At 38.2% G+C, this 21,553-nt stretch overlaps 1 protein-coding gene and 1 pseudogene across 2 annotated transcripts; both read left to right on the top strand.

The window, feature by feature from the left end:
• Positions 1-2,322: 2,322 nt before the first annotated feature.
• Positions 2,323-13,530, top strand: LOC143845723 (zeta-carotene desaturase, chloroplastic/chromoplastic-like). Its single transcript, XM_077354134.1, has 14 exons — positions 2,323-2,771; positions 4,059-4,183; positions 4,805-4,939; positions 6,481-6,553; positions 6,712-6,785; positions 7,123-7,227; positions 7,866-8,110; positions 8,231-8,318; positions 9,659-9,701; positions 9,793-9,949; positions 10,302-10,430; positions 11,172-11,244; positions 12,305-12,469; positions 13,078-13,530. Exons 1-14 carry the CDS (start codon positions 2,585-2,587, stop codon positions 13,243-13,245), a joined length of 1,767 nt encoding a protein of 588 aa, XP_077210249.1. The 5' UTR covers positions 2,323-2,584; the 3' UTR covers positions 13,246-13,530.
• An 801-nt stretch (positions 13,531-14,331) lies between these two features.
• On the top strand, positions 14,332-20,579 carry LOC143845763 (cytochrome P450 84A1-like; annotated as a pseudogene). The gene is made up of 5 exons (XR_013234522.1): positions 14,332-14,745; positions 15,206-15,689; positions 18,401-18,864; position 19,199; positions 19,990-20,579. The product of XR_013234522.1 is annotated as a cytochrome P450 84A1-like (transcript).
• Positions 20,580-21,553: the final 974 nt, after the last annotated feature.

Below are 21,553 nucleotides of genomic sequence, written 5' to 3'. Positions count from 1 at the left end.
TCCAACTCCCCTTGTCAACGGAATGCAGTTCCAATTCTAGTGTTTGGGTGAGGAGTGAAATTCAACAAGGGTATTGGTCATTATTCTGATTCTAGTGTTTGGTAGTGTCACGACTAACGTCCGAATGGAATCAAAATTTCAATAAATTTTCCATTTTATCAAAATATATTTTAAGAACTTCTGTAGGCATGATAAGTTCTCCAAAAGGGAAATGATGAATTTTGGTACAGTAGTTATAAGAACTTGCATCACATATACACTATCTTAGTATCTTGCAAGGTGAGGTTCTCTTATGCCAATTGATGTCATCATTAATTTATGCCCAATTTGCGAAGATGCTCAGTCCCAAGAACAAGGTTTCGGCCGAAGCTAACTCTGCTCCCATAATACTAGTAGTTATCCAATACTCAATTAACAACTGGAAGTAAATCAATTGACAGGCTTGACTGTCAACAGCTTCTTAAAGTATCCACTTTCAAGTCTAAAATTCAGCTCAATGAAGCTTCTACATGAAACAAATAAACTGGTTTATAACCAATTTGGGATGGGCTACATAACCTGAGGAAGGTATCTGCTATGGCAGAATTTACACTACCAATGTAACTAAATAAGCAAACAAAATGAGGTCTCGATTGGAACCAATCAACACCTAATTGAAAAGCATCTAATTTCAATGCTCAAACTGTTATTCATATGGGCATAAAGTGTCTTTCTTACAGAATTATGATAGTGCTTCTTGTTTAAATTCAAATGAACCCTTTGAGGACTTTTTACAAATAGCTTAGATGCAGCAGAGACTCGTGTAATTAAACAACATAGTCAGCTGGAATATGAGACCTGTAACGGAAATCTTCACAATTTCAAGAACCAACAACCCATGCCACACCTTTACTTCATCGGCCAAGTTTTATTAGGAAAAGAATGAGACTTGATCCAGTATCAAGCTCAATCTTCTTTTCTTAGACAAAACACAAGCAAGGATTCCTATTTTGCAAGAGGATTTTCTCCCAAATTTTCCAAACCCTAATTCATTTAATTAAAGAAACCGAAGATGGAATGCTTTTATGCAAATGGGATCATTCACCGTTAGTTAAAATAACACCATATTTTTAGTTGCAGCTACAAGCCTTCTTCCACTTACATGCAAATGGAGTTTACTGCCAATCTTAGTTGCAGTGGCCAGGCCGTTTTCTTCTTCCCTTCGAACGATATCTGTTTTCTTCTTTCTGGGTTGAATCGGAAGCTAAGGATCAGATAATCAAAACCCAGCAACTGTAAAAACCCGTGGGAGATTTTAGATTGAGCCCTTCCATCGCTCGATTTGTCACGTTTTTCATTTTTGTTTTCTAGTCAGGCTCTTTTCAGTGACGAACCCTTGAATTTTAAGTCTGATTCCGGGAATCAGAATACCACCTCCTTCGGTGGGTAACAGTCTAACAGATGACGCCTTGTATTCCGCTTGACATTCCGACGGGAGTTCATTACTCCATTCACTAATCACAACCAAACACCGGAATCACTGACTTTGGAATCGGATACCCATTCTTATTCCCAATTCCAGCAATCCAAACGCGGGCCGTAATCAAGGAATCGAAATCGACATACTATTCTGATTCCTAAATGAAATGAGAAAAAAATAAAATAAAATAAAAATTTAATTCAAAAAAATTCCAATAAAACTTTCATTCTGACCTGGCTAGAATCATGATACCACATCTTGGGATAAGAAACAGATTCCAACACTTCCCCTCGCAATTCCGCCCATGTCAATTCCTCTTCCTTTATTTCCGTTCATTTTTCAAACCAAACACCAGAATCAGGTGGAATCAAAAGAGGATACAACCTATTTATGCCCTTATAGTCCCTTATTTTTCAAAAAGCACTGCACGGACTAAACTATAGGATGATCTAAACCGTCCATGTGATGGGCCACAACGTAAATAGGTCGTGCCCAAAAAATCATTTCTATGAACTGCATATTATGGAAACCTCTATAGATCAGACGGCTACGATCATCCTATGAAAATGATTTTTTGGGCACAACAAATTTAAGTTATGGCCCATCAAGTCCTGTCCTATCACATGGACGGTTTGGATCATCCTATAGTGTAGTCAGTACAGTACTTCTTGAAAAATACAGGACTATAAGGGCTTACACCATATAAAATATCAAGAAATTCCTCCTAACCTATAAACATAAGGACCACAGATTCCGTGACCCACAGAGGACTACTGAGGAGGTCATCCACTCAAGGCAGTTCTTAGTGCTTCCTCCATTTCAGATAAGGCACGCTTATTTAGTTATTACACGCCCGTTAGAATCGATGTCAAAATCTCCACACTCTCATCCTAACAATAGTTAACTACCAAATAAAGTAATTCCCATCCCCCATTTTTGATAAAAACACACCTCATTGTCTAATTTTATAATGGCAGAGTAGAGTAGTGGAATCTATCAGAGGAAGCCATGACAAAATCCACCGTGCAGGCATCTCCTTCTTAAAAGATCCTACTCTGTGATTCTTCTTCTTCTTCTTCTTGTTGAAGAACAAACCCTAGCTTTCTTTGTTTTTTCGTTTAGATCATGGCTTCTTCTACCTGTTTCCCCACTACTCCTTTGGGAAGAAAAAATGGCTTTCGGAGAGATTTTTTGGGGTGTTCTGTGGGTTTTTCGATGGTTTTGCACGGTGGGAAGTTTCAGTTGAAGGGGGCGCAGAGGTTAGATGTTCGTTCTTCGCTGGATAACCAGGTTTCTGATATGAGTGTGAATGGTGAGTATTCGTTTGATTTGAATTCACTCTTTTTCATTTGAATTTGGACTAGTTTTTTAGGGTTAGGGATTAGAGTTTTGTGGTGGGAGCTTGTCACAGATGGAGGGGTTGGGAATTTAGAGTCTGTGATGACTTTGGCTAATTGATTACTGTTTTTTATTATTATTATTTTGTTAATCTTCCTCTTGAATGTTTCTCATTGACGAGATTGGGGACTGTTGTAAAATCCTACACGTCTGCCCCCTTTTTAGTTTTATTTAAACATCTTATTTCATTATCTTTTCAAAAATAAAATAAAATATGGATTTTTGTTTATTACTGGAATTGGAGAGAATTTCAGTGAGACTGGAGCAGAGATTTTCAGCATTTTTGGGGTGTTTGAATGTTGCTTACATTTTAATACTCTTTTGTAGTATTGGGGAATATGTGGGTTTTGATGCTGGTCTAGCATTTGAGCACTATTGGTACCCTTTATTCATTCTTAGTATGTAAAAAAGAAAACAACATAACAAAACATAATTTTTGTTAACACTAGTCGACGATGGCACACTTCTTAAACTAGTAGGCCCCCGTGGATTGTGACATTGCAATTATGAAATGCAAAGATGTAGCAGTCATTATGTTGGTTCTATGTGGTGGAGACAAAAAAAAAAACAAATCATACAATTTCCTTTGCATAGTTGTTATTGTCTGAGAAAGCACTAAGACACGCATTTTATAAAAATAGGGTTCACAAAGTTGTGGACAGTAATTAGAGAATGATGTTGGTTCTATGTGGTGGAGAAAAATACAACCGATACAATTTCTTGTGTAATTGTATATTTGTTATTGTCTGAGAAAGCACGCTGTCACACATTTAGAAAAATAAGGATCACAAAGTTCTGATGGTAATTGGAGAATGATGTGTTGAGACACCAAACCCTCATGATTCAGAGCATATGTAGATGAAATTATTTGCTTTCACTCCTTGTACACCTAATCTTTTGAGTATTTGAAAATTTGATTTAAGTAAAGCATTATTATACTAGTTAGTAGTAAGTTGAGTTGAGCGTAATTGATAGAGTGGATCTTGGCATTAGAGGAAGAATTCACTGACCCACACAATCGTATTTCAAGTACTCCCAAAGTTCATATGTTATGACAGTTACATTTGATATTTTAATATTTTATGTTGCTCATGAGTTAGAAGATATTTGTTTGATGGTACTATATTTACATTCTCCCACTGATACTAGATGGTATTTGGGTGTGACATTTATGTTGTTAAATGCACGATTTACATGGCAGCTCCAAAAGGGTTATTCCCACCAGAACCCGAGCATTATAAAGGACCTAAGCTTAAAGTGGCTATTATTGGAGCTGGTCTTGCTGGCATGTCAACAGCTGTGGAGCTTTTGGATCAAGGCCATGAGGTTCACCCAGCATTTGCTCTAGAATGGTTTTTCTTCTTTGCATTCTTATGCATATATTTTATTTTGGTCTGCTACAAGAGGTATTTAGCTATGTTGGGGCCATCTACACCCTTTCATTTTCAACTGTTATGACTGGAATTTGCCAGCAAGAACTTACATCTTAGTTGCCACCTGTGCTTTACACTTATTACCCGTGGAATTTGGCACTGTTGGCATGGCAGCCAAGGATTTAAATGTCAGTTCGGTGTCGGTTTCGGTCACAACCAAAACCGAATTTTTTGGATTCAGCCTAAATTTCGGTGGAAATTTTGTAGATTCTGGCAAAATTTTGCCTTCGTCGAAATCCTGTAAAAAACCGATGTAGTGTACTTGGTTTGGACCGAAACCGAAAAATTTCTGCCGAAATTTAAAACTATGATGGCAGCACCATTTTGACCCATTCCACTCTTGACAGAAACTTCCCTTTGTCGTGCTTGTTCTTTCTTTCAGAACCTTAGAAGGCTAGAGCAGACATTGTCCATTTCTCTCAGATCCTATTAGATAAATCTATCTTTTCATAATTTATGACTCACGATATTATAATGAGACTATTTAAGATGCGTCTTTTGATTTCATCTACAGGTTGATATATATGAATCACGTTCTTTCATTGGTGGAAAAGTGGGATCATTTCAGGATAAGCATGGAAACCACATTGAAATGGGACTGCACGTTTTCTTTGGTTGCTACAACAACCTTTTTCGTCTAATGAAAAAGGTTACATCCTCATACTTATCATCATTCATGCAGAGTAATTTTCTTGACCCAGAAATGGGAATGTCCTAGTTGAGGCTTATATTCATCACGATTTTATTTATTTATGACTGCGCTCAGTATCATTGCTCATAGAATAGAGAAGTGATATTTACGCCCCTTTTGCTTACTAGGGACACCCAGCGCCAGTGTACTATGGCAATCAAACCCACTGGATTCATCTGACATCAAGTACATTAGCCCCCCTTTAGTCATTGATACACTGACGTTGGGTGTCCCTAGTAATCAAAAGGGGCGTAAATATCACTTCCCATAGAATAAGCTGTTAGAATGGCAGTTTTTAATGTTTACGTATTTAATAGTTTTTCATCTACAAGTTTCTATTGCCAAGCTGCCAAATTTCATCTTATAATTAGGAGTTAATTCCATCCATGTAAAGTGGTGATCTGTTGGAATATATTCTTATCATAAAGAGCGTGTTTAAGGGTAACCTCGGCATTGATCTGGATTGGATCCATGGTTATTGTGTAGGTTTGATTAGCTTGAGTCCTTGACTTCTCATGAATCTTTGGTCATCATAATTCTTCACTTTTCTCTCTATAAATCCTTACTACACCAGGAGATAAACATATTGGATGAAATGAGTTAGGATACTAAAAATACGAGATAAAATAAAATAAATGAAAGGAGTTAAAGAAATGCAGAGATAAAATAAAATAAATGAAAGGAATTAAAGAAATGTAAGGCTCAATGGTGACTTTGAGAAAATCTCTCTTTCTGGCAATCGACGATAGTTGGAGTTGGCGGCTCTCCTAGGGTTCCGTCATCTGGGATCCCTGGGGAAGAGGATCAAGTTGGCCAACTCAACTCAACTCAACTCAACTCAACTCAACTAAGCCTTTGTCCCAAACTAGTTGGGGTCAGCTCAATGAATCCTTTAGAAAATTTCATGAATAAAGAAATTAAAGCTAAAGAAATAAAATTATCTAACCAGGCTTGTTGCCCAAGTAGTAAGAATGAGTCAATATGCGGCCAATCCAGAAAAAATGGTCGTGAAAACATGATGCCTGGACTTTCGAAGTGGGCGCATGTTTATAATGCATTGTTGCATCTTGAAGAGGAAAAAACAGAGCCATTCAAAAAAACAAAACAAAAAACAGCATTGCCATGTGCTTTGAACTGATTTTTATTTTGCTAGACTGTTAATTTTTCTAGACAGTAAGGCTAGCTTGCTTCCTAAAAGAATTATCAGGAGGATTTTTTTTTTACTTATTTATTTTTTGCTGTCAAAACGTCATCTGTGGGTTCTGGAGTTAATCAAATAAATTCTTATCCTTCCAGCTATTTTTTTTTTTGTAATCAATAGAAAGTCAAACCGCAGATTCTTATGAACAACAGCTGCCTTTACAGCTATGAATGGAATTTCTTTTTTTTTTTTAATAATAATGAAAAATTGTTTCCTTTAATAAGGCAATATTCATGTCTACACTACAAATCTCTCATGGTATTTCTCTCATTGTTTCTCTGCTTATATCTAAACTCAGGTGGGAGCCAAGGAAAATTTACTTGTGAAAGATCACACTCATACTTTTGTAAACGAAGGAGGCGAAATTGGTGGTATGGTTTATGATTTTGTTACAACATAGTTAGTCAAGTTATGTTTTTGAAATTAACAAATCGTCTAGCTTGTTTATTGGGATTTGGGGAGTATTATTCTGGATTCCGGAGTTTTATATTTCTTGATCTGCAACATATAACTTAATTTTCCATCTCAGAACTTGACTTTCGCTTTCCGGTGGGGGCACCATTGCATGGTATTCGTGCATTTCTCTCCACAAAACAGATTAAGGTATTTATGTGGGTTCCTTTGCACACATCAAAGAATTCATAGCCTTTTGTCCCTGTGGACTTTCTTGGCCAACAATTTTTCTTATTGTGTGGGTTCCTTTGTATTTGGTAGGATCTGTATTGAGTTCTAAGCTTCAACATTATCTTTTTGTTTGTGTTTATGTAACTGCTCACCTCTATTTTTTGTACTTTCTTCCCCTATTTTTTACATCTCCCACATATCTAAATATTTCATCTTTAAATTGCCTTTGGCTGATTATCTAAGTGAAGAGCTACGCCTTTTTACTTGGTTCTACATGTATATAATGCATTATCTTTGACATGTTGTTCATTGGCAGACTTATGATAAAGCAAGGAATGCTCTTGCTCTTGCTCTAAGCCCAGTTGTGCGGGCTCTTATCGATCCAGATGGTGCAATGACAGACATACGGAACTTGGATAGCGTAAGTAGAGAGCTCTCATTATGACCATGAATTTTTTACTCTGCTAATAATTGTTGCGAATTAAATTCTTTGGGAAGAGAAACATGTTATCAATGGTACTTCTTTTGGGATGGTTTCCTAGAATATTTTCTGTCCGCATTTGGATATTATAGAACCTTCCAATTATGCATAGTATGCACATGCTGCACTCTCCTGTTTTGGTGGTGTTGTTTGAAATTTTGGCTGAAATACCGAAATTTCGGATTTCGGTTGGGACCGAAACCGAAATCCCCTCGGCCAAAATTTGGGACATTTCCGAAATTTCAGTAGAAATGAATTTTTTATTCAAAATTTTACTAATTTCTGAAATTTCGGTAATTTCGGCCAAAATTTGTTAAACCAAAATTTAAAACCTTTGTTGTTACTCATCTCTTTATTTTACATTTTTCTATTGGCCGGTACAATTCCCAGAAAGCTACCAATAACCAAACTGAGAAGTTATAAAATAAAGAGAGCTTGTACCAATATCATAACAATGGCATATACCCCTCTCTCTCTCTCTCTCTCTCTCTCTCTCTCTCTCTCTCTCTCTCTCTCGGCTGGTCCATTTTTCTGCCGCGATCTGATGTTACGGAAACCATCATTACTCGTGTTTTCAGATTAGCTTCTCTGATTGGTTCCTGTCGAAGGGTGGCACTCGAGCGAGTATCCAGAGAATATGGGACCCTGTCGCTTATGCCCTTGGGTTTATTGACTGTGATAATATCAGTGCCCGCTGTATGCTCACTATATTCACTTTGTTTGCGACTAAGACGGAGGCTTCTTTACTGCGCATGCTTAAGGGTTCTCCTGATGTCTACTTGAGTGGCCCTATTAGGAAGTATATCACTGACAGAGGAGGCAGGTGTGGATAAGATAGACATTGACTTGGAATGATGTGTCTTTATTTTTCCTTGTTACTTTTTTTCCTTATTTTTTAATGTTATTAATTGTGATATATATTGTTTTTGGTCCATTACTCTAGGTTTCACCTCAGGTGGGGATGCAGAGAGATACTTTATGATAAATCTGCTGATGGAGAAACATACGTTACTGGCATTGCCATGTCCAAGGTTGATTACTACATGCACAATCTTCTTTTAACTTCTATTCTTAAGACTAAAGTGAGAGCAAGTAACATTTACAGCATTCTAGAATTTTTTTGAAAGTTGAGCATCCATTACGCAACCATGCAAATCAACTGCAATTGAATTAAATATATTACAGATGTTAATCAAACTTTTCAGTTTGGAATGCATATAGAAGTATAGTTTTAAAACTCCCTCACGTCATTGTGGACTCCCCCGAGCTGACTCCCTTTTACCTTGTCTGCATTCCACGTTATGCCCTACAGAGTCAATAAAAACTCCTTTGACTCTCCCGAATTATGACCGCGTCAATCGAGTACTCATCCGCGTTGTACTGAGTCGACTGAAGTTTTTATAATATTTAAACATTATTTATTATTTTCTAATATTTTTCATTCAATTCTTTTCTTTTACTTTTTTTTAGGTAAAATAAATATTTTTCTAGCATTTTCTGAAGATTCGTCTTAAATTTCCATCATTTGTGTATGTTTCTGTACATTTTTGTGATTTTATAGGACTTTAACTGAAATTTTCAATTGAAACCGACATGTTTTGTTTCGACCGAAATAATGTAACATATTCACTTACGGTTTGCTTTTAGCATGAGTTCCGGTTTCGGTACGTATTTCGGTGGGGATGGAAACAGAAACATTTCAGTTGTTTCGTGTTGTTTTTGGTAAAAATTTAAAAACCATGGCTAAGATACATAGATGACCATTAAAGGCCTACATGATACACTTCCTAGATACTTCAGGATTCTCCTCACTCTCTCCTAATGTGGGGCATGAGGAATTAATTGACTACTCCAAGCCCCCAACACAATTGACTACTCCAAGTCTCATCACAATCTAGGAACCAATAAAAGAGAAATCCTAAGAAATCCTAAGAAATCCTTAAGTTTTTATTCTTTTCAGATGTTCTTTCAATTCTGCAATGGCAATAAGGCCCACAATCTCTCCGCCTATAAAAGGAATAAGGTGGTTGTCATGTGGTTGATCCATCTCTCTTGTTCTCTACGTATTATTCTATTTAACTAAATTATACATGCCGAAGCGATGTGTTTTATATCATTTAACTCATTAGTAGATAAGCCTGAGCTAAATATCTTATATCATTTACCTAATTAGTAGATATTTTCAATCTAAGTGTTTTATATCATTTAACTCATTAGTAGACTGTTGGAAGCCGTGTCTGATTGCATTCACTGATTTATTTTCAAAATCATAATCTTTATCTGAAGTCTTAATGATGCCTTTTGAGCACTTTCCGCAAGAAATCTTCTATACTGTTGACTAACTTTTACTCGATATTGCTCTAAATATCAGGCTACAAATAAGAAAACCGTGAAGGCTGATGTGTATGTCGCAGGTTTGTTGATATAGATTTGGATATTATTTTTATATGTTTTCTCACATGGTCTTGATATACGACACAAATAATTGTTGTATTCTTATGGCAGCATGTGATGTCCCTGGTATTAAAAGATTAGTTCCGCCACGATGGAGGGAATGGGATCTTTTTGATAATATCTATAAACTAGTTGGAGTGCCAGTTGTCACCGTTCAACTTAGATACAATGGCTGGGTAACAGAGCTACAAGATCTAGAACGATCAAGGTGATTCTATTTCCATTTAGTTTAGAAGGGTTTTTACTGTTATTTTATTTATGAAATTAAGATGCATTGTTTTCCACGACTAGTTATGTTGTCTCCAATGTTTTAAATTTCGGCCCAAACACCGAAATTTCGGTTGGGACCGAAACCGATATCCCCCGAACCCAAAATTTCAACAATTTTCGGGAAAATGATATTTTTTTTCAAAAATATACTATTTTTCAGAAATTTCGGTTTCGTTCAAGGCCGAAACCGAAATTTGTAACCCTGGTTGTGTCTTGTGTTTAGTATGTTGAAATGTAGTGATCCTTTTCTTCAAGAATTCACACTAAGCTTCCCTATCTGTGACTGCTAGGCAATTGCGTCAAGCTGTAGGGTTGGACAACCTTCTTTATACTCCGGATGCAGATTTTTCCTGCTTTGCAGACCTCGCACTCACTTCTCCAGATGATTATTACATTGAGGGACAAGGTTCCCTTATCCAGTAAGGAAGATGTTATTTTTTCCATATTTATTTTGACACGAGAGAAAATTAGAAATCTACTCAACATGATTATTACATTGGATTTTTTAATTTTTAATTTGTTATGAACTCCCTAAAATTTATCCTTCCGTAGCAACTTTACTTTTGTAATGCATGTTTAGGAATTCATTTATTAACACCAACAATTTATAAATGCATCAAATCTTTGGTTTTCATGAAGACAAACTTGTATGCAAGGTTTTCACATATACAAACTTGTATGCTTACGTGATTGTCTTTATGGTATTTATCTATGTGGCTAGTCTAGCTTATTTTACTACTTTTATCTATTTCTAGTAAATCTACAGTATGGTTTCATTGCTAATTTGCTGTTCTATTATTTAAAAGGTAATATAGTATGATTGGATAACATTGGGAGGATTAGTTATGCTATTAGATTATTTTAATTGGCTTATCATCATCATTCAAGTATTAGTCTCCACTCTTCACTGAAAATAAAATGGGGCATGGTAAAAGACCAACGGAAATGTAATAATGCTCTGTTATCCATATGTTGTTTCTTTCACACACACACACACATTCTTTTTATTCTTTATTTATTTTTAATTTATATGCCGAGTTTCACGTTTTTTACTTCAAATGATTCAAGACAGATACATTTCAACTTAAATTCTTCACGATAATTCTTATGTTCAATTCACACACTATTTTACTTCCCTTCTAACTGAAGGTTTCTTTCAGGGCTGTACTTACTCCTGGCGATCCTTACATGCCACTGCCAAATGATGAAATCATTAACAGAGTTCAAAAGCAGGTTAGTAGCTATAAGCAACTTACTTCTCATGGCCTAATTGACCTTCACTTGCACTTTTGTTGCTATTGCAAAATGCATAGAAACATCCAAACGTATATGAATGCATGCATGTACCTGCATTATGACCATGGTTTTAAATCTTGGTTTTGGCTATAGACTCGGCCAAATTTCGGCCTAAAATCGGTAAAAAAAAAAATGAAATTTCACATTTTTGTAACGAAATTTCAGTAATTTCGGCCGAAATCCTGGGAAAAAAAAATTAAAATTAATCATTTTAACAAAATTTCAGTTTCGGTCTTCACCCAAATCAGAAATTTCGGATTTCAGTTGAAGTTTAAGACCATGATTATGACATATGGGCTTTAGACGACCATGGAAAGTTTTACAAAAAGAAAAAACCGTTTTGCATATCTGTCGCTTAGCAGCTGACTGTGAGACTTTTTTGCCCTTGGGCAAATTGTCTAGAAATCTAAGCCCAATCATGAAGGCACCCCCCGGCCCTCTCTCCTCCCATGCATATATTCAAATACCTTATTAACTATGAAAGATTATCTCTAAGGGCTGGGCATGGCATTCAGTTAACAAAGCAATATAGAAATTGTCTAATTTCTGACAGTCATTGTTGTGACTTGGGACAAGCCGTTTTAGTAGCATGCAGTCTATCTCTTTTTTCACTATATCGCATGCATGTATGCCTTAATAATCTGTAAGGCTGAAAGTAGGCTATCCTTTATGTTCAAAGCTTAATGTCATGAATATTGAAATTCATAAATTATGCATATCATTTTCTGAGTTTATGAGCTAAATCAAATAGATTTAGTAGTTTAGTTGCACTTGACTGTGAAGTAGAAATTTATATATGATAGTGGAAGATAAGTTCAAACATCTTAGGATAAGCTCTTTTTTCCACTACTTGACATTGGCATTTCTTTACACGCCAACAGTGAGATGCTCTTATTTGGAATTGTTTTTAGTTTATGGGTGGCTTTTTAAGTATGATGAGTGATTGTGCCCAAGTATAAATGCACAGTGATTAATTCATGGTGTTATATTTTACCAGGTCTTGGCTTTGTTCCCATCCTCTCAAGGTTTAGAAGTTCTCTGGTCTTCTGTAGTCAAAATTGGTCAATCTCTATATCGCGAGGGACCCGGAAAAGACCCTTTCAGACCCAATCAAAAGACACCAGTGAAAAACTTCTTCCTTGCAGGTTCCTATACAAAGCAGGTAACAGCTTTGCTGATCTTATTTGTTTTGTGATTTCATCACTTAACTGCTATCTACATATGGCTCTTTCCCATTTGGATCAGTGTTTTGATTTTAAAATTACATTGGATATACATTTTCTAGATTTTTATTGTCTATTTCTTTTATGACGCGGTCCCTTATACACACATTCTTCAAATGTGTGCCACCTTTAGAGCTGGTATCTCCAATCCCTGGCCTGGGTGTTGCACCCTATCTGAATCCTTTCGTCACTCTCTCTTGCTTCAACTTGTGAGCCCCTTCCCACTGTCGGACTAGCCAAAGATCCGACAACTTCATGCTTCTGTTCTGTTTTAATTTAGATATGCAAAACAATTTGTCATATGCTATGTTTGTGGCTCTCTACTATTATTTAACCCAATTAACATATATAACATGTGCTCTCGCTATGGGTAGCTCCTAAAACCAACAGTAGCCTTCTTGCAACTTAAACAGAAGGAATCACTTCTCTCTGCTTATCCCCAACTGTTAGGAACTTAGGATGCTAGGGTGCAACTACAATGTTGTGTGTTCAATTCTAACAAAAGCGGTTAAAAAGAAACACTAAAATAGGGTTTGCTTTTGTACAGGACTACATTGACAGTATGGAAGGTGCAACTCTGTCTGGAAGGCAAGCTGCGGCCTATATATGTGATGCTGGTGAAGAATTGGTGGCACTCCGTAAGAAAATAGCCGCAAGTGAAGCTCAACGAGTCACTGAAGGTGCCGACACAGTAGACGAGTTGAGTCTTGTTTGATTTTTATTTGCCGAGTTTGTCGGTCCAGCCTCATGTAGAGCTCAAAAATCAAAATGGTGGGGAAAAGGCCTTGCTAGTATGGGTTTCAATTTTCAAGGTTCTGCTCTTTCACCAAAGCCATGCATATTTATAATGTTTATAATTTGTTCAATTTATATATAAAATGAAATATATAAGTTAGTCTGAAGCCCCATTTGAGAGGGTCAGGCTGATGTGAATTGATATTGGGCAATCTGAACCATGGATTTTGATCCAATATAATGAAGGAAATATTTATTAACTATAGATGATGATTTGTTTCAAGGGACACTATTCTTAGATGCTAATTTCCTCCACACCAGCGGCTTGAAGGGATTTTGTATTTACATTTCCTCACATGATCCAAACGCAAAACTTATGCCAAAATCACTTTTCTATATCGAATGGCGACAAAACCTTTATAGGGTTGGGCAGGGCCTGTTTGTTCACTTTGATTGGGAATGTAAAGAAGGCCCAGATGAGATGGTGTTGCACTAGATTACCACTAGATAAGGATTGATGGAAATTGGGATAATGTTTAATGTCATCAAGCATATGTAGGTTGGCATTGCCCATATGTAATCTTATTGAGAGGGTGGGAGGGAGGGCCCATTTGAGTTTGGTTGGGCCTAACTTTCAGCCAGGTAAGTTGGGCACGGAAAACTTTAATCCTGACAATTAGGCCCTGTTCGTTTAAGATTGTGACAACCGATTGTGGGCTTCTAACCCATTATTGGTCTCAAATTATGTTTAATTTTGAGTCCAATCTTTGGTTAGAAGCCCTCAATCGGTTGTCATAATCTTAAATGAACAGGGCTTAAACCTATTTGCGACAGCTCATAAATCAACATCAATGATGCTGATGGTGTAATAGGCATAATAAACTTTAACGTTGTCAAGGTTTGGGGTTGATCTGGGTGCCAATGGGCCCGGTTGTACGATGGACCCTAGGATCCAATCCAATTCAGCTGGCATTGGATATATGTTTTCATCCAATGAAGTAATGTACACAAACGTTTATAAATACACTGTTACGTCTGCCCTCTTTTTTTGGGACGAGAGAAAGACATGGAGTCTCTTCTACATTCTATTTTGCAACCTCTACCTGTTCTTCTCCTATGCCTTCCTTTGTATTTTCTTTTCCGGGCATTCGTCAGAAGGAGAAAACTTCCCTTCCCGCCGGGACCAATGTTGTTTCCGATCATTGGAAACATGTTGATGATGAATCAATTGACACGCCGAGGACTAGCAAAACTATCGGAACGTTATGGAGGTCTGATCTATCTCCTACTCGGCGCCCTCCACACCGTCACAATTTCAACGCCGGAGATGGCTCGAGAGGCCCTACAAGTGCAAGACATCCTCTTCTCAAATCGGCCAGCGACAATTGCCATAAAATATCTCAGCTACAACCAAGCCGATATGGCATTCGCCCCCTACGGCCCATTCTGGCGCCAAATGCGCAAGCTCTGCGTGATCAAGGTTTTGTGAAACAACCAATTACTCCAAAAGCTTAAGCTGGTAGAGTGGTGTTATTTAATCATTCATACTTTAACACTCCCCTTGTTACGTTCCTATGTGGGGCCCGCCTAGGTATGGGGCTAGGTGGGACCCAGCCTGCCAGTCTGGCATGGGACAGGTTTAAAGAGCCTTGCCTAACGCGTTCCTGGAGCTTTTGGCGTATTGGTAAGGTACCTAACACCCCTCCCTTGTGGCCCCCCTCTTTTTTTTTTTTCGGATCGGCCATGCACATGTGGCCTCCCTTTTTTGGGTGGCCTTACGCGTTGGTTTTAACATCAAGGAGTTGTTGGGATTTGAACCTAGGACAGGCTGTGAGGCAATAGCTCTCATACCATATATATATATATATATGAAACAACCAATTACACCAAAAGCTTAAGCCTGTAGATTTGGTGTTATTTAATCATTTATGCTTTAACAGGTCTTCAGCCGGAAACGGACTGAATCATGAGCCTCTGTGCGTGACTCTCCGAGTCATCACCGACCAGACCAGGTCCCCGATCAATGTGGGAGAGCTTGTATTTGCACTCGCGAGAAATATAACGTAAAGAGCTGTGTTTGGGTCTGACTCGGAGGATGGGCAAGATGAGTTTGTGTCCATCTTGCAGGAATTCTCTAAGCTTTTTGGCGCCATTACTATTGCTGATTTCTTTCCTTGGGTCCGGTTCTTTGGCTCACGAGGATTCGATAAGAGGATGAAGGCAGCTCGGGAGTCACTCGATCGATTCATCGACAAAATCATAGATGATCACATGGCTAAGAGCAATGAGAAGAAAGAGGAAGAGACAGACAGGGTGGATGATCTCCTCGGCTTCCACAGTGATGACAGTCGAAAGAACGTTGAGTCCAACGATACTCAAACCTCCCTCAACCTCACAAGAGATAACATCAAAGCAATCATCATGGTACATTTTTTCTAATCCGAAATTTATCTAGGAAACCGGGGTGGCACTTAAAATTTTATTTATAGAAACAAAGAAGTATAAGAGGACATGCCACCTTGCCTCTAAAACCCATACAAAATACAAGAAACCACATCACAATATAAAATACTCATCTAACTAGAACATTGGGAATACCGAGCTGATAACACCTAACATCCCCTCTCGTGTCTCTTGGGAGATCCAACCAGTTCCAAAAAGTTTCATTCAGTCTAGTAGAACAAGCATGATTAGGCAACGAATCTGCAGCACAATTAACTTCTCTATAATTGTGACATGAAGCAGTTCATATACTAGAAATGAGAGACAATATATCTTTGAGAAAATAATAGATAATATATGGAAGCTTATTGTTGCTTTCAATGAGATTAACCAGGAGTTAGTTACCTAAAGTTCTGCAATATCTCAGCCCATCTAATAAGGCTCTAGTTTTAGCTAATCATCATGGTACATTAGTACTACTACTACTGTTATTTCAAAATATTCATATTTTAAAATATAAAAATAAGGTGTTTTGAATTTTTTTTCAAAAGACACTTGTTTTTATGAAGGTGTGAAACAACCAATTACTCCAAAGCTTAAGCTGTTAGAGTTGGTGATATTTAATAATTGAGGGTTGCTAGCAAAGAGGGGATACCATTTGGAAAAAAAGATGACAGCCTACCTTGTGACACGTGCACAAGAAGACGAAGACACGAATCCCCACAAAAGCCAAAAAACTACTTGAAATTGACCAAATCATAGGTAAATCTCACCACTTCTTTATTTTCTAAGCGCATACTTAAGGCTTCTCGATGCCTTTTAGAGAGGTAACCGATTGTTCTCACCAGTCAAAAGCATTTCTGGATATCATTAAAGATTTGAACCTCAGTTCCCCTTTGTTTCGTTGATAGATATTGCCCGATCTTTGGGCCCTGTTTAGGCCTCTCTACCGAAGACCAGATATTATCCTATAGAAAGAGAGGTGGCTCCGTCCGGGTGGAGCGCTTTAGTCTTCGTTGTGATACGGTCGATATGCCTCTAAGAATTTGTTGTGAAAACAGTCCGCCCATGGGGTTCGATGCTGGATCAGAGTGTAATTGATTCGGATACGGGTGCCTTTGAGCCCCACACCGCTGGTACACTAGTTAATGATGGTCCTGGACCGGTACACTTGGGCCAAAGCTTAATCTCTTACTGTTTGTTTCGTTAATGGAGCAGGAAATTCTTGAAAGCAGCTAAAAACTTCTTTCAACTAAAAAAAAAAATTGTCTTTATTTATTTCTATTTGATTAATGACACATAATAATGTCGCACGAGTTTCAGCCAAGCTCAGTGACTAATCGGTCATTGACTTATCTCTAACTTAACGCTACCCCGTTGTGCCAGCGGCCAACTCCGGGGTGTCAGCTTAGTTATCCTCATCAAGCCACAACCTTGATGTCTAACTTCCCAACTGCTAGTAAATTCTAAATTTAGTTAGAGGTAATCTCGGGGGGCTACCTCTCCTGGGGACTCGGAAGTCCCCCCGTTCTATGTGTTTTCCTTAATTAGTCTTCAACACTCCACCTCGCATATGGCTCCTCTTTTTTGGGGTTGGCGTGGACTTGCCACGAGGCAATAGCTCTGATGTGAAACATCCAATTACTCAAAAAGCTTAATTAAGCTATTATAGCCGATGTTATTTAATCATTTATACTTCCAGTGTTTTGATTATTCATGACATTTATTTTAAATAAAAAGGTATATACGTGTTTTTTTATTTTTTTATTGGGATTTGCTAGGGTCCATTGCAAAAGGCATTTCGTGGCTGGTCTGTCACATGCCAGACCAGCGACCTCGTGAGTGTAGACAACAGGGTGGCTGGTCTGACATGCGACAGACAGACCAGCCGAGAAATGCCTTTTGCGATGGACCATAGTAATTCCCTTTTATTTTCAATAAAAGGTGGCTTAGAGTCTCATTTCAAATCTAGGATTCCAGATTTGTGTTCTTCCTGTCCCATTGTATTCCAGTCTTTCCAGATTTGTGTTCTTCCTTGCTTTGCCTAATTCCTGATTCCATACTTCATTCCATTATCATCTTATGTTTCCTACTATGATCATGTGCATCTCCACAATTTGATCATTCATTAGACCAAATTTATTCCAACAAGTACTGATGCTATTGCTGCTAATAATCACATGCATTTTGAGTTTTCACTCACAATATTAAAATGAATAAAAACCAACAGATTAAAGCTTTGAGCAACTTTTTCAGCTCCTTGAATAGTGTGAAACTCGGATTTTTAATATCAAGGAGTTATTGGGTTTTTGAACTTAGGACTCGCCGTGAGGTAATAGCTCTGATACCATGTGAAACGACCAATTAGTCTAAAACCTTAAGCTGTTAGAGTTGGTGTTATTTAATCATTTATACTTCAACACTCCCCCTCATTATTTAATCATTTATACTTCAACACTCCCCCTCACGTGTGGCTCCTCTTTAGGGTTGGCCATACACATGTATTTTTAATATCTAAGGAGTTGTTGAGTTTTAAACCCCGGCATGTCGTGAGGCAACAACTCTAATACCATGTGAAACAACCAATTACTCCAAAAGTTTAAGCTCTTAGAGTCGGAATTAGTTGGAATTATTTAATCATTTGTATTTCAACAATTCTCTTTCGAGTTTGATATAATCTCATCATATTACAGGACGTGATGTTTGGCGGCATAGAAACAGTAGGAGCAATGATCGAATGGGTGCTATCGGAGCTGATGAAGAATCCCGAAGAATTGAGAAAGGTTCAAGAAGAACTGGCCCAAGTGGTGGGTTTTAATCGAAAAGTGCAGGACAACGACCTTGAAAAGCTCCCATATCTAAAATGCGCGATAAAAGAGACTCTCAGACTCCACCCACCAATTCCACTCCTTCCCCGCGAAACCAGAAATGACTGTGAGATTGCTGGCTACTCAGTCCCAGCTGGCTCGCAAGTCATGGTGAACGTGTGGGCGATAGGGAGAGACAAAATGGCATGGAAGGATCCAGAGATGTTCAAGCCATCGAGGTTCGAAAAAGAAAGCTCGGCAGATTTGAAGGGAAATTATTTTGAATTCATACCTTTTGGGGCACGGAGGCGTTCTTGCCCTGGCATGCAATTGGGTTTGTATGCTTTGGAGTTGTTAGAGAATTAATTCTGCATCTGTTGGAAAGAAAAAAGCAGTAACCAGTTTGCTTCAAGGCGCGAAATCGCTTTCCTTAAGACAGATTTCGCCCCCACTAGAAGTGTGCAAAGGGGATCCGCGAACTGCCTCCAAGATACAATGAAGCCAGCAGGAATGTCCTACTAATTTGACGACGCTATGCACAAGCGGAGTCAAATCCGAAATGCCCTTAGAATCTTACAAGCCTGAGAGAATCAGTCTAATTTCTGTTACTGCAGTATAACAGTAATTAGATAAACAATAAGAAAATAGTTTAGTAAAACGAATTTTGGTGGGAGCAAGAAAGAGAGTATAATGCACTGGAAGTATTAAGAATTTGTCCAGAAATGGGCAACTTTTATAGAGCCTCTGGTGACTTTTCAGTGTGAATAGCACCCATGAATAGAGTCTTTCCAGATCGGTTTGAATTCTGGCCATTAGATCGCGCCCATACGCGATTCAACGAACCAGATCAATCCTAGAGAGACAGTTGGGATATTTAAATTCCCGTCCTCCCATCTAACCGTTAGATGATCCATCTATGGTACAGATCGCACCCCTTAGATCCTTGACCGTTGGGGAAGGGACACAACCCAATGGATCGCACCCACTGACCGTTGGAGCACTGGGCCCGCTGGGCCGACCGTTGTGCTCGAATCAAAGCCCAACCCAATCGAACTATTCGACACTGGGCTTGGGCTTGATGGGCCTATGAACTATTCGCTCCTCGCTACGATGCGGCGTGCAAAGTGCAAAGTGCAAAGTGCGCCTAAAAAAGCGTCCTATAGCCCATTGCCCACGCCGCGTGTGCGCGTGCGCGGACGGTGCGTTGCACCGTCCCGCGGTTCGACCCACGGCTTAGACCCCATGTGCACCTAAACAAATAAGAAGAAAGAGTGAAGCTTTATAAGCTCAACTCTTTCTTTCTTACGAGTCGGTACGGGACTATCTTTTCCCTCTACTTTACACTCTTCTCTTTCTCTTGCAAAAAGTAACTATTTCCAAAGAAAAGTTTTTCCTTTTCCAAAACACACTTAAAGAAAATATTTTCCAAACATTGTTTTGACCAAAAACACTTGATTTTGAAAAATCTTTAACAGTTGGCAGTGGCGCAAATCCTTCATTGCTTTACATGGACATTGCCTGATGGCATGAGATCGTCAGAACTCGACATGGGCGATGTCTTCGGCCTCACAGCGCCAAAGGCCCAACGCCTCATCGCAGTTCCGACTCCTCTGTTGTTAAAAATATATGTTAGAATTTCAAATCGAATAATATAATCCAGAATGAGAGGACGAGATATACATAAAGGACAAGACCACAATCACAGGCACGTTGATTCAATATATAAAAAAGAAACATGAACACATCAAATCGCTAAATTTCAGACCAAAATATCCAAATTAGTGATAAAACCAAGGCAATAGTAAGAAAAATAGTTGATGTAACTCCATTGGATCAGCATGTGACCTTCTTCAAAGAGTCCAGGCATGGTGTGAAAGGGAAGACAGTGAGTGCTCGACAAGAACCTACGGAGATTATGGGACTGGTCTCGAGGGAGATTAATCCAACCCAACTAGCATAATAAGAAGGGAATAAACCTCGGTTTTAGTTGATGTGATCTCCACCTAGATCAACGAATCTGATTACGAGTATTGGTTGGATTCCTCAACAAATTAAGTGATGAATCCCCTTCACAATACTATGCATGGATTGATATTAAAATGTATTGATAGATGGAGAGAGCGAGCTTGGCCAGTGCCAGTCGATCAATCGACATTCCAGCAAGCTATTCCTGTCAATTTTGCATCAGTCATGTCAAATATCTTTCGATTCATCCAACTCGGAATGGATTCACCTATATCTGGGCCACAATCAGTTTGGATCCCTTATCGGATAGATCCTATTTGGAGTGTTCTCTGAGAAATTATATGGTGTAATGCATTGCAACGATAAGGCATTACACCATATAATGGGTCGGGTTGGGTCACTTTTTTTAAGGGAAAATTGGTCCTTGTACCGTGGAGGTACCACCCTTGATATATGATCCATCAGCAGCTTCTCAAACAGTGAGCTGCTGTTGGATCAATTATCATGGGTGGTAACTCTACCGTATTGTTGTAAGGCCTTACATGGGATAAAAACTCGTGTTCTCCGTATCCTACTTTTATTGTCTTTTTCAGAATCCATTTTGAATGGGGCCATTCATTGGAGTGTCCTAGGTCCCACCTAACGCATTATAATTTTGAAATAAAGTTGGAATGTTCTATCCACTATAGTGTGTGTTTACGCCGTTTATTTTGTCAAATTGGTCTTATTTGGATTGCATGAATTTTTTGGAAAAGTTCGTAAAAGAAAAACTTTTCCAAAATCTTATGCATTTCCACTGTCTGACTGCGTATGAAAAAACAGTGACTTGAAAGCAGTCCAAGGTTTACTTAAAAGGACCCTTAATTGATAATAGGGAAATGACATCAACACAACCATGTTTTGATAATTGCACTGACCCATCTTTTCTTTTATTATTTAAAGGGCTGTCAAGTGTTTTTTATTTCCCAAAAAGCACTTACAAACCAATTAAAAAGGAAAAGACAAGCTGTGTTTCTGTAATTATTAAACCACCGGTTGTGCTGATATCATTTCTCTTTATAATAATGTCCCTAA

The sequence above is a fragment of the Tasmannia lanceolata genome, unplaced genomic scaffold (assembly GCF_043159265.1).
Source record: "Tasmannia lanceolata isolate RefF3 unplaced genomic scaffold, GAP_Taslan_0.1 ptg000015l, whole genome shotgun sequence".
Classification (NCBI taxonomy): domain Eukaryota; kingdom Viridiplantae; phylum Streptophyta; class Magnoliopsida; order Canellales; family Winteraceae; genus Tasmannia; species Tasmannia lanceolata.
Note: the sequence above shows the minus strand (reverse complement) of the source record. Positions and strands in the feature narration are given on the sequence as shown.

What these genes read in the sequence shown, in the direction of transcription:
- LOC143845723 (XM_077354134.1), top strand. Translation starts at nt 2,585, where the DNA reads ATGGCTTCTTCTACCTGTTTCCCCACTACTCCTTTGGGAAGAAAAAAT. An exon ending in TTAACAGAGTTCAAAAGCAG is followed by an intron (nt 11,245 to 12,304) that starts GTTAGTAGCTAT and finishes ATATTTTACCAG; the next exon opens with GTCTTGGCTTTGTTCCCATC. An exon ending in CAGGTTCCTATACAAAGCAG is followed by an intron (nt 12,470 to 13,077) that starts GTAACAGCTTTG and finishes GCTTTTGTACAG; the next exon opens with GACTACATTGACAGTATGGA.